At 43.6% G+C, this 13,512-nt stretch overlaps 1 protein-coding gene across 1 annotated transcript in view; it reads left to right on the plus strand.

The window, feature by feature from the left end:
• Positions 1 to 13,512, plus strand: part of Slc26a3 (solute carrier family 26 member 3) — a 38,712-nt gene that overhangs the window by 4,425 nt on the left and 20,775 nt on the right. Inside the window, exons 2-8 of the mRNA XM_021202447.1 lie at positions 5,024 to 5,248; positions 5,725 to 5,864; positions 7,840 to 7,950; positions 8,184 to 8,350; positions 9,960 to 10,124; positions 11,809 to 11,961; positions 13,193 to 13,275. Coding sequence (XP_021058106.1) covers positions 5,118 to 5,248; positions 5,725 to 5,864; positions 7,840 to 7,950; positions 8,184 to 8,350; positions 9,960 to 10,124; positions 11,809 to 11,961; positions 13,193 to 13,275 — 950 coding nt within the window. The 5' untranslated portion in view covers positions 5,024 to 5,117. The remainder of the gene's footprint in view (positions 1 to 5,023; positions 5,249 to 5,724; positions 5,865 to 7,839; positions 7,951 to 8,183; positions 8,351 to 9,959; positions 10,125 to 11,808; positions 11,962 to 13,192; positions 13,276 to 13,512) is intronic.

Here is a 13,512-nt window from a genome sequence, read left to right on the forward strand (position 1 = left end):
CCTCTGCCTCTGCCTCTCTGCCTCTGCCTCCTCTGCCTCTGCCTCCTCTGCCTCTGCCTCCTCTGCCTCTGCCTCCTCTGCCTCTGCCTCCTCTGCCTCTGCCTCTGCCTCTCTGCCTCTCTGCCTCTCTGCCTCTCTGCCTCTGCCTTCTTCAGCAAATCCTACCGGCCTGCGCCACCACAACCTGCAAAACATGTCCTTTAGCAGTCTTGTCTTGGACACATGGAGAAACTGCCTCCACCGCCTTCCCCTATTCTTGTCCTGACTATCCTGTTTGCATGGAAAGATTCTGGCTTCTAAACAATCTTGGAAGGGTCTGTGGGACGCTAATGGCCTTGGAGGCAATCATCACAGAAGGGCAAGGGGGAAACAAACAAATGTTTTTCATGCTTTATATAATAATGGCCATGTATTTATGTCTTTCAAAGAAATAGCTCAGTTGTATGTCAATGGCATAGTTGAATTATCCTGCTGGGCTTCAAAAGCAAATGGAATCCGAGAGAACCGTGGCTTTTACGGGGAATGTATTATCAACTCCAGACTGGTCTCCCTTCTGACTTCTTTTACTAACATCTCTGCTAAACCTTGCTCTGTCCCCGCCCAGCTACTCATGCTCATCACTTGGCCTCTCGGATGCTGACATTATCCTTCCCTGATTCCATCCAGTTCACACTGGCCAGAATGAGAGCCTTTTTGTGCCTTTGATTATGGCCCCTGTCTAGCAGCTGGTTGGGATCCTCATTGGTGGTGGTACTCACTGGAGCAAGGGTCCTCCTTACTCTCTCCCTTCCCTTACGCACTCCCCAATTTCACATCTCCAAACACGGAGCTATCCTCTTTTGTAAAGACTGATTTATGAGACAGAACTGGCTTCCCTCTGGTTCTCCACTGACTAGCACAGGGGTGTTTTGAGATCCATGAGAGGAACAGTGTTTTCAACTTACGCCAGGCAATGTGTATCCTTTTAGGGATGTCTCCTCCAAGACCCTCCCTAGCTTGAGTTGCTTGTGATGGTATCCCTGAGAGTTCCCTTCTGTAAGAAGAGAAACTCGTTCCTCCTGGGTTCAATGAAGTTCAGTTGCCAGCCTTGCTGGGCGAACTGCGGCTTCGAATGAGTTGCTTCCCAGGCGAAAAGGATAGAACTCTGAGGCCAGACAGAACTCTAGAGAAAGGCTGAGTTGAAAAGGCCAGGGCCAGCCGGGCATGGTGGCGCACGCCTTTAATCCCAGCACTCAGGAGTCAGAGGCAGGCAGATTTCTGAGTTCGAGGCCAGCCTGGTCTACAAAGTGAGTTTCAGGACAGCCAGGGCTATTCAGAGAAACCCTGTCTCCAAAAACCAAAAAAAAAAAAAAAGGAAAAAAAAAGAAAGAAAAGAAAAGGCCAGGGCCATAAAACAAGCCCTCTGCAGAGCAGGGCAGATATAGTGGAGACTCCCAGGGGACTAGAGATGGAACTGGTCATAATGAGGTGGACCTCAGAGGGGGGTGTCAGGACTGCATGGTGTGAATTCATAACCCATAAGAATAGCTTAACTGAGAAACTGGACTTCAGACGTTAATTCTAGGATTAAATTTCTGCTAAAATGTTTTTTTTTTCAAAGCAGAGAATGATAAATGTGTGTGATTTGGCAGCAAGGCATATAAATCTACATATATGTACATGTGTGTCTATGGGCACCAATAGATAACATAAAGGCCAACACTTTTTTAAAAGTGTACAGTGTGGGAAAGGAAATAAGACTGGAAACATGGGGCTGGAGAGATGGCTCAGCGGGTAAGAGCACTGACCGATCTTCTGAAGGTCCCAGCAACCACATGGTGGCTCACAACCATCCGTAATGAGATCTGATGCCTTCTTCTGGTGTATCTGAAGACAGCTACACTGTACTTACATATAATAAACAAATAAATCTTTTTTAAAAAAAAAAACTGGAAACATGTACAAATAGAGCTCAAAGTTCCAAGATTACTGGGAGCCAACTGCTCCAGGAATGAATTCCCGTTACCTAAAGGTATTGACACTTTAAGGAGCCATAGGGAATCTAATCACAGAGGTAAAACAAAGGCACGGAGACTCACTAATGCTACTGTGGTGTTTGGAACAGAACTGCGGATTCCAGGAACCAAACATAATTTTTCCCCAAGGATTTCTAGAAAGAAAAGCGAACGGCATGAGTGAAAAACAAATTAATAAAAGCACTTGAATTCTTAACAAAAGCCAGTTGCTCCCACCAAGTGCAGGCAGGATGAATGGCACTCTTGACTGGAGCCAGCTCAGCCGCTCAGCAGAGCTGCGGGCTGCGGCAGGGTGATTGGCTCATGGCGTTTGTTACCTGTCGGGTGTGAGACAGCAGTGTCAGGAGAGCAGTGGAAACATAAGAATAGCTTATGAGAGGCTGGTTCTCAAGCTCTCATAGGTTTGGACACTTTCTTACACTTCCCTGACTCTTGCACTTGTGCAACCCCATGCCACCATGTGTCCTGTGAGGAGGAAGCAACAGATGGCCAGAGTTCAGGTTCTTGATCCAGCTGCAAGCGGGAGGGGCATTAAAGAGCCAGCTGTGGTAACCTCAGGAAGGGGCTAGATAAGAAGTTATTCCTGCTATCGCTGGCACTGACAAAATATGAATGAATGAATGAATGAATGAATAGATAAATCAAATCCTAGTTTTTGCAGAAAGAAACTATCATGTCCAGAAGAATAAAAGATGCACTGTCAAAGTTTTTAAAAAAAAAAAAAAATAGGAAAAAAAAAAAAACCAAACCAAAACAAGTAAGTGTCTGTGAACACCTCAGTAGAAATGTGAACAAAGCAACCAAACTGAAGTATTTCCCCTGTGCATTCATAGCCTCATACAACAGAAGGAACATCCCGAGTCCTCATCGTAAGGCTTTGGAGCCCTTACTGTAGACAGCTTTGCCAGACATTCACGGCACCAGAAGTCACTGACCATAGACTGATTCTAAGTGCTACTGTCCCAGCTGCAGTGTGGGCAACTGGCCAAGAGACAAAAGTCAAACAAATACCATGCAATTTACTGCACAGAGCAAGCCAAATCCGCTTGAAGAGAAAGCTCCGATATGAAGTACTATACAGCCAGTGCGGTGGGAGGTAGGAAGTGAGAAGGAAGGTACGAGAGGGGACAAAAACAAGTGACACCAGGCTGAGAGGAAGACTCAGAAAGAAGTCTAGACCTCAAAGGAACATTCCAGATTCAATAGGCTGGAGGACGGAGCACACACTCTCCAAGGCTAACTCACAGGGAAAAGTTAGAGGATGTTAGGAAACTGGCACGGGAAATAACAGTGGGTGATCAAAGAGAGGTCCGGTGAGAGCAAGAACTGAAGTCAGTCTCTAGTTCTTGTGACAATGTGAAGGCTGCAAACATGCAGGAAGGGCTCTGTAGTAGGAGAGAGCAAGATGTAACAAGATACAATCTAGCATAAGGTAATTGTTAATCACTGTGATTTAAGTCAGAGACCAAAACTGGGCCTCCTGGTTAGGTATGCAGAGCCAAGATTAGGAGGGGAAATACCAGCAGAATGATCTCCAGTCCTGTTTATAGTGGGCAATCAATTGCATGTCATAGAGTAAAGGTCTGAAAATGAAGGTCCCATTTTTGACATAGGTAGCTATATAAAGAAAAGACACTTAGATTGTGGTGGGTACATAATTATTTTCTCATCTGTAAGATAAGGATAGTAAGAATTAATGCCTCAACTGTGAGTACTACACTAATAATGTATATAAAGGGCTTTATCAATTGATCTTCTACTACTACAGAAACAAAATAGAGACATGAATCTAGAAAAATCTGGATACCTTATATCATTGGTTTTCAGCCTTTCTAATGCTGCCACCCTTTGATACAGTTCCTCATGTGTTGACCCCCAACCAGAAAATTATTTCATTGCTGCTTCATGTCTATAATTTTCTAGTTATAAATTTTAATGTAAATATTTTTTGGAGATAGAGGTTTGCCAAAGGGGCCATGACCCACAAGCTGAGAAACGTTATCTTACATAGAAAATGTTATTTTATTTTTGATTGATTGATTGATTGATTTACACATTAATTTATTTTTGTAGTCCTAGGGATTGATCCTATGGCCTCATTTATTGAAATGTACTGAGTTCTAAGCCAGCCCCACAAAATGTTAACCATTACATAATAACCACCATGTGTCAAACACCTGGGGCATGTCATATTCATTAGTGCAAGCTTTGAAAGTTTTGACCATTCTGATCTCCACAGTTACCTTGAAACATGGGCATCATCTCCCAGTGGATAACAGAGGCTCAAATAGGTTAAGTCAGCCGCCCACAGTCTTTCCTTAGAAAGAAACTTGTCATTCTTTCACTAAGTAAACATAGTCATACTTTGTTTCCTCATAGTTTCCTTTGACTTCCAGGAACTGTAAAAAAATAAATGGACAGTATATTTGGTTTTCACAAATTAAAACCATTTTGAGGTCTTATTAAAATACAAAACTCTGATGAGTAAATTAGAACAACCTTGATTAGAGTCAAAGGGGATTGAATATACTTTGATCTGCCCCCACTGTTGAGGTTGGAAATACCTGTAGAAAAAATAGTTAAGAAAGACTCTCAAAAACTGTTTCGTAAGTAAACCAAGTCAATTTTTTTGCTTCTTGGCTGTACACCTTTAACTTCAGCATTTGGAAATCAGAAATGAGTGGATCTCTGTAAGCTCCACGTGAGCTTGGTCTACATACCAGGTTCCAAACCAGCCAGGGTTACATGGTGAGACCTTGTCTCCAAAATAAGAAGAAAAACAAAAACAAGAAATCCTTGCTTAGTCAACCCAAAGGAGTTGTGTCTGCTCGTTGAAGGAAAAAGTGGTATTGCTGTGAGGGAAAAAAAAAAAAAAGTGACCTAGGTCCCTTAATCCTGCCCTCTTTTGATCTCAAAAGGTGGTAACATTCAGTTCGGAGCTCACTCATCTGTAAATTGCATCACATTATCTCTGAGTTATTTAAGAAGCAAGCTCTGTTTGGTTTCAGGCATTTTAACCTGCTAACGGCAAGAAGAAGTGCTCTCACCACATAGTTTCAAAGGGCTTCCTTCCCACTAGCCACTGTCACCAGGGAAGGCAAAATGATCGAAGCCATAGGGAATCAGTATGTGGTGGCAAGACCGGTGTATTCCACAAAGACTTTTGGAGAGGAGTTTAAGAAGACGCCCAGACATCACAAGACATTCCTGGATCATCTCAAAGGGTGTTGTAGGTAAGAGACTCTTGAAGTACTGGAAAGAGAGAGAAACGAAGCAGTCTCTACTGAAATTTCTAGCGTTTAAGCTCCAGGAATCTGTCGTCCTCACTTTCCAAACCTCTCACTCCCCTGCCTGAGGTGGAAAGGCAAAAGGAACACACCCCCAAACAAACACAGCTCTTCCAAGTCAGAGACTAACAGACAGATTCAGGCGAGTTCTCAATCGAAATGATGCACAGTTCAACTCAGGGCGGCACATACATTCTTTTATATCTGAAGAAAAGCTGGCATTTTCCTTTTAAAAGAGAAAAGCTTCTTTGGTGGTGACCAGAAAGCTCTTGGCAGGGGGAGAGAGGCAATTGTTAGCGGGACTGAAGTCACCACTTTCGTCTTTAAGATGATGTCATCTTTGCCAACTTTCTACCTACTCTTAGGAGCCGAACTTAAAATTTGATATTAATTCACTGACCTGTGACTTTCAATGTTTTCAGCTGCTCCTCACAAAAGGCCAAGAAAATCGCCCTGTCTTTGTTCCCCATAGCATCTTGGTTGCCAGCATACAAGATAAAGGAATGGCTTCTCAGTGACATCGTCTCTGGCATCAGCACTGGGCTGGTGGCTGTACTGCAAGGTAACTTTTTCTTCCTTTTTTTTTTTTTTTCCTCTGTTACTTTTTCTTTTATTTTTGAAGATATAATTTGCATATCATAAAATTCACTCATGATTCTTGTGTGTGTGTGTGTGTGTGTGTGTGTGTGTGTGTGCTGGAGCAAGGCCTCGTACCTGCTAGCTTTGCATTTTACTGACATGTTCTACGTCAACCAACCTTTTGATATGTATAACTCCATGGGTTATTCATGGAGGTTGAGCATCTAAGATCACCAATTCTAGCATATTTACCACTACCTTCCCATCTCCCCCTCCCACCCCTTCACACGTGCACACACCAAATCCTTTATCACTTAATGTGTGCTCTTCGTAGTCCTTCCTCCACTCAGCGGTAAGTCTATGGAGTTTCCTATTCTGGATATTTTGTGGAGATGGAATTGTCTGTGGTACTTTGCATCTGATACTTACCTCTTAGCACCATGCTTTTCAGCTTACTCATATTCTAGCAAGGGCAGCACTCTACGTATGGCATGGTTTATAGCACACTTGGTTGGACCTTTGAGTCATTTCTTCTTAGAGGGATTATGAGTAAACCTTCTATGAACATTTGTGCACACTGTATGCAACTCTTTTTGTAAATAGATGTTGCAGTGGCTTCGATCTATCTCCAGGAGTGTAAGTGCTGGTCCTGTGGTGGCATGGTGTTTAGTCATTTGTAAAGGTGCACAGCTGTATCACTTCCACTCCAGTGCATGTGGCTTCAGATCCTCCAGCACTTCCTGCTTACTCCCTTGTTTTATCTTTGCTATCCTGATGGGTGAGAAGCAGTGAGTTGTGGCTTTGGCTTGTATTTCTTTAATAACCAATGATGTTTATTAAGTATCTTCTCTTTTGTTGTGCTTGTTATTCCATTGCATGTCTTTCAAATCCTTCATCTTTTGCTTCATTTTGCTTTCTGTTTTGGTGCTGGAGATCAAGTCCGGGGCCTGACACATACCAATCAAGAACTTATGACAATTAGACCCCTAATTCTCCTTGCTGGTTTTAAAACGTGAATTGCCAGGGCTGGAGATATGACTTGGTTGGTAGAGATCATTGCCCAGTGTGCTCAAAGCCTTGGGTTCCATTGCCAGCACAATATGAATCAGGTCTGTCATCCCAGCATCTAGGAGGTGGAGGTGGTAGTGTCATAAGTGTGACTATATAGCACGTTAGAGGCCACCCTGGGCTAGGATGTCCTGCCTTTTATTATAGAGCTGCAAGGGTTATTTATGTATTTCTGACACTGAACCTTTATTTGACACATTATATGGCACAATATGAATCAGGTCATATTGCCAACAGCTTTTTTTTTTTTTTCCATTTTCTGTGTTGCTCCTTCGCTTGTTTTTAAAACTAGAGAGAGAAAAGGAGGGAGACAAAGCCTCATGTCGCCTAGGCTGGCCTCAAACTTCTGATCTTCCTCCCTCCACATCCCAAGTGCTAAGATTACAAGCATGTGCCTCCATGCCCAGCCTAAAAGGGGACCCATAACAGTCACTTCCTGTGTCTTTAATGGGCTTGGGGGAGAGTAAGCCCAGGGCAGATGTACTTCCATTCATTTTCAGCACAGGTCCCCAAACGCTCTTATTTTTGCGACACTGTGAAGTCAAACTCAGGCATCCTCCATGCTAGGCAAGCGATCTGTTGCTGAGCTAACTCCTTGGATGACAGCAGCGCTGTGATTAAACAGAGCGTCTACATGTCAGGCCCTTGCATTGATCCATGCTCCCTCCCAAACATTTTTTTATTTTCAATTCTTTGATTGTTTGTGCGACACGCATCCTTTCTGAGAGACCGTGGCCTGACCCAAGACTGCAGATTCGTACTCGTGAGTTCTTCTGACAGTGTTAGTCTTGAATACATTTTGAGTTACTGTGGTAGCCTATCTCAAAGACCCAGTCTAAAAGACTAAGAGAACCTGATGAAGCCTAATGACTCGGCTGTTGTCTTCCCAGGTTTAGCATTTGCTCTGCTGGTCAACATCCCTCCAGCCTACGGGTTGTACGCAGCCTTTTTCCCAGTCATAACCTACTTTTTCTTGGGCACGTCTAGACACATATCTGTGGGTAAGTCATTTACTGCATTGATACGCGCTGACTTTGTTCACTCTTCATAAATCGTATTAGAAGCTCGCTGTAAATCCCAGATTGTGCATCATTTGGAAGATTCCCGGTTTCCTGTAAGAATTAGGCCCAGGGCTGGTTGCACACAGTAGCCTGCTTTATGCAGTTTTGTGGCTGAACCAAAGCTCAGGCGTAGGGAGGCACACACTGACCATCATTTGCCTCTGGTTATCTAGGTCCGTTTCCAGTTCTGAGTATGATGGTGGGAGTTGTAGTTACAAGAGTGGCCTCAGGTGCCAATGCTTCTCCAGAATTGTCCTCAAACGCAACAGAAAATGACTTATTGGTAGAGGAGAAGGTAATGGTGGCTGCATCAGTAACTGTTCTTTCTGGAATCATTCAGGTGAGCCCCGTTTAGTGTAATTTGTTTGTCTTGACTAGTCCCTATCTTTCTGTCTCTTCTTCCTCCTATGAATCCTCCTCATTTTATTTATTTATTTATTTATTCATTTATTCATTTATTTATTTTGTGGTTTGCAAGTCCCCATTGGGTGGACCATAGGAAGCATTTTAAAATTATCTTCTTATTTATTCTTGGAGAATTTTAAATAATATATCTTGATCCTACTTACTCTCTTCCCCTCCCCTCTCCTTCCTCCCCTAACTCCTCCAAGATCCTCCCAGACTTGCCAAGTATTCGAGTCATTAACCACAACCAATTGCTAAACATGATCTAGATAGAAACAGATAAACACAATCTAGATAAAAATAAAGGTGGTAGGAAAATTTTAAAAGTCATACATGGTAAGGAATGAAATGCTTAGCTCAATAGAAATATCTTGGGCTCAGTATTACATTCAAACATAATGATTGATAAATAGATAGATAGATAGATAGACAGATAGATGGTAGATAGATAGATAGATAGAGATATTTTAGATATAGATAGATAGAGAAACTTTGCAAGTTTTCCTTTCTAATGCCTCAGTTACTGCTATAATTTAGTTGGGAGGATATTGGTGTCCTTTTTTTTTTTAAAAAAAACTATCCATATAAAAGACTTGGGAAAAAACCTGGAAAAGATTACGGTGAGCCTGTGCCTTCATTCCCAAGCTCCAGGGCCAACACCGCCATGGAAGGTGAAACTATCATGGGTTTCTCAAGATGTTACTTAAGGTTCCAATGATAGCGTTGCTTAAAGCCATTTCTAATAGAAAGGAAAAGTCAGTTGTATGAGGCCACAGGTGTCCAGCCTGTTGACAAACTTTGTGCTCATTTGCGTCTCACACACTTCCGAGTGTGGAAGACCTGTCAGGTGTCTGAGAGAAGCAGTGTCCACTTAATACGCTCACTGTAAACAATAATGATGTGGGGACAGTGGTGCCTTTGTCTCCTAGCTAAAACCTTACTCTTTTAACATGCAGAATGCAGTTATGTATGCATTTCTTACATTTGTGTACTTATGTGGGGGGGGGGGGTCCATAGGAGAACTTTTGGAGGTTGGTTATCTCCTTCTACCACGTGGGCCCCAGAGATTAAACTCAGGTCATCTGGCATGGCAGCAGGTACTCTAACCCTCTGAACCAACTTGCCAGCCCCAGTCACATGTTTCCTAAGTCACTTAAGCGACCTGTTTGAGATATGAATGGGCGCTCACCCATGCATGCCATAACAACGTATTTGCTAGGTAAGATTTTGCTCTAAAGGGCTGGTAGTGAGTCTTCTAAAGATACTGCACCCAACAATGAGGAGGAAGGAAGGAGGTCTTTGGTGGGTCTGATACTTCTTGAGCCATGGTGGACTTATGTACTGGCTGAACATCATGTAATAACGTTCAATCTGACAGATGGACAAGAAGGAGGAAGCCTGAGTGGTAGGTGTGCCAGGAGGCAGGGCCATTGGCTTCTGTTCCCCCGGGCTGAGCATTACATTTTGAAGTACAGTGGCAGGTGCGAGCCTTTGGCTTGCTTGTGCGCTTGGTCTCTAACAGGCTTTTGTCCTTCTCTCTCCAGTTGCTCCTGGGGGTTCTGCAAGTAGGCTTTGTGGTGATATACCTATCCGAGTCCCTAATCAGCGGCTTCACCACGGCTGCTGCCATTCACGTTCTGGTCTCTCAACTGAAATTCATGCTACAGCTGTCAGTCCCAGCACATAGCGACCCATTCTCTATATTCAAAGTAAGTACTCCTGCTGACATTTAAAAATACTGAAAGCCAGACATGGTGGTCCTTAACTCCATCCCTTGGGAGACAGAGACAGGTGGATCTTTGTAAGTTCAAGGCCAGCCTGCTCTCTGTCTGTCTGTCCATCTGTCCACCTGTCTGTCTCTCTCTCTCTCCCTATGTCTCTCTCTGTGTGTGTCTCTGTCACACACACACACACACACACACACACACACAAATATATGAAGTTTCTTGTTCCATGTCTGCACTCCAGTACAGGTAAGTACAAATTAAGCTACTGTATATGGAAAACAGTTTAAAATGTGTACAGAAACAGCTTTTGGCTATATTAATTTCTCCCTTTTGATCAACTTTTTTTTATTTTGAGATATTAACTAGGACTTTGGACACTGACACCTCTTTCTGTTACTCTCAAAAATGGTCTGATTTGGTCTCAAATCACACTGAGAAGTAGCAGAATAGTGAGCTTGATAGGGTGGGAGTCAGATAGAACCAAACAGAAACCTGATTGGCTTGTGACAGATCACTTCCCTCTATTTTCCCTTCCCAAACTCCATCCCAGAATGGATTGAAGCAGACACAGCTACATTATTAGGCTAAGTTAGACTGTGCTAGCCTTTTGTTGGGGCGAAAGTCTGTTATGTTTGGAATCAGTCTGCTCCCTTCAACCGTCAGCTCGGTTGTGCAGTATTTAGCATGCATGACTCCATTTTGTTTGGGTCTAGTCTCTTGGGGTTTAGTGAGGCGGTGTGGTACAAATCAGTGGCATCCTTAGTTTTTCTTGAAGGACGGTCTTCAGGGTTCTGAGACAGCACCTTCTCCAAACACTCTCATTCCCACAGAAAAGTATTCCAGAACTGGGGTGGGCATGAAATCCAGCTTGGGTCTCTTGAGCTCTCTTGGGCCTTTGGGTATACAACCCAACTTCCTTCAGGAAGTAGATTGCACAGTGTAGACAGTTTCCATGTAACCCAGACCAGGCCTGTATTATGAAACACACACACACAAATTCTCCGAAACTAGAAATGATTCCTTGGGCAAGTCAGTGGCAAACTGTATGAAATAAAAAAACAATACTACTGCCCAGTGTGGGTGAGACCTTAGATTTTAGGTCAGGCTCTAATTAATACTGCAAACAAAACGAACAAACACAAAGCAAATGAGGCAAGGAGCGGAGGGGGTCCACAGTAAAACCATGAAAACGCCCAACACGATTTGGTAGTAGCCAAAAGTCCTCCTAGAAAATAAAAAACACCCGGGCAGTGGTGGCACACGCCTTTAATCCCAGCACTTGGGAGGCAGAGGCAGGTGGATTTCTGTGTTTGAGGCCAGCCTGGTCTACAGAGTGAGTTCCAGGTCAGCCAGGGCTACACAGAGAAACCCTATCTCAAAAAACCAAAATAAATAAAAACAAAACAAAAACAACAACAAAAAAAGGTAAAGAAAATAAAAAACAAAGACAGACACATCCCCAAAGCAGTGTTCGGCTATGCTGATTTACCCACATTGTACCTCACGACAACCCCTTCAGTTTCAGGGCTCACACTTGACAGCAGCTGAGCACCGGAAGACTGTGACTGTGTGTCAGTCTGTTGCCCATTTTAATCTGTTTGGAGAGAAATGTGTCTGAATTACAAATTCACATTGTGCTTTGGGGCACCTGTGTTTCTGTCCGTAGGTCCTGGAGTCGGTCTTCACACAAATTCAGAAGACAAACATCGCTGACCTTGTAACGTCTGTGATTATTCTAGTGGTCGTGTTTGTCTTTAAAGAGATCAATCAGCGCTACAAAAGCAAGCTTCCGGTGCCCATCCCCATCGAACTCATCATGGTATTGATTGTCATCAGAAGAATCTCATTCATAATCTAGAGTTTTAAGGAGAGAAAGCCGTCACAGGTTGCTGTACACCAGGTTGCTGTGAAGTGAGCACTAGCACCAGTCTGAGCTTAACATTTAGTATGGGTTTCTCTTCATCGGAATTTACCTTCCCTTTATCTGGGTTTGTTCTTTCCAAAGTGGGAATAGCAAGATCTTCACAGCCAAGCTATATTTAAAAAAAAAAAAAAAAAAAAAAAAAAAAAGAGCCTTTAAGCTTGAGCTGTGGTACCTGTGCAAATCAGAATTGTCCTGTGGCTTCTTAAAATGTAAGTAGGTCTAGTGTAGTAGTTATTAGTTTTTACCTTTATCCCATTAATTAATTAATTAATTAATTAATTAGTTAATCCCAATTGCTGTCCCACTCTGTCCCTCCTCACAGAGTCCCCACCCCCCCTTCTCTTCTGAGAGGGTGGGCCCTCTCCTAGGTATCCCCCACCCCCCTCTCAGGGTGCACCAAGTCTCTGCAGGATTAGGTACATCCTCATTTCACTGAGGCCCAACAAGGCAACCCATCAGGGAACGGATTCCACAGACAGGCAACAGCTTTAGGGATAGCCCTCACTCTAGCTGTTGAACCCACATGGAGCCTGAGCTGCCCATCTGCTACCTATGTGCCATGGTCTCAGTTCAGCCTGTGTATGCTCTTTGGTTGGTGGCTCAGTCTCTGAGAGCCCCCAAGGGTCCAGGTTAGTTGACTCTGTTGGTCTTCCTGTGGAGTTCCTACACCTTTCAGAGTTTCCAATCCTTCCCCCAACTCTTGCATTAGAGTCCCAAAGCATTATTAATGTTTGGCTGTGGGTCTCTGCATCTGCTTCAGTCAGCTGCTGGGTGGATCCTCTCAGGGGATAGTCATGCTAGACTCCTGTCTGCAAGCATCATGGTATCATGAATAGTGTCAGGAACTGGTGCTTGTTCAAGGGATGGGTCTCAAGTTGGGCTATTCTTTACCTTTTTATTACAGTTATCTATTTATTTTGGGTTGGGAAAAGAAGTTCAGGAGTTGATTCTCTTATTCCACCCAGTGGATCCCAGGGATCAAATTCAGGTAGTTAGGTTTGGCAGCTGGTGGGGTTCGGTTTGAAGCAATGGTTTGGATTTTGTTGTTGTCGTTATTGTCTTTTTTGTTTTATATCATTCTTAGTTGCACCTCACATTCTAATCTGGGCAATTTGGAATTCTGCAGACTGTAATTGCAACAGGTGTGTCCTATGGCTGTAAATTTGAAGAGAGGTTTGGCGTGGCCGTGGTTGGGAACATGACTCTTGGGTAAGTGTATCATCAATGCTACCATCCTTGAGCACACAAGGGAGAAGCACCTGTGGTTACAAGAACCATACAAGCCCCTTGACACATCCTTGCAACCCCTCTCTTGAACAAGCAGTCATAAAGAATGCCAGGATCCAAGCCGGGCATGGTGGCGCACGCCTTTAATCCCAGCACTTGGGAGGCAGAGGCAGGCGGATTTCTGAGTTCGAGGCCAGCCTGGTCTACAGAGTGAGTTCC

The sequence above is a fragment of the Mus pahari genome, chromosome 7, assembly GCF_900095145.1.
Source record: "Mus pahari chromosome 7, PAHARI_EIJ_v1.1, whole genome shotgun sequence".
NCBI classification, from domain to species: domain Eukaryota; kingdom Metazoa; phylum Chordata; class Mammalia; order Rodentia; family Muridae; genus Mus; species Mus pahari.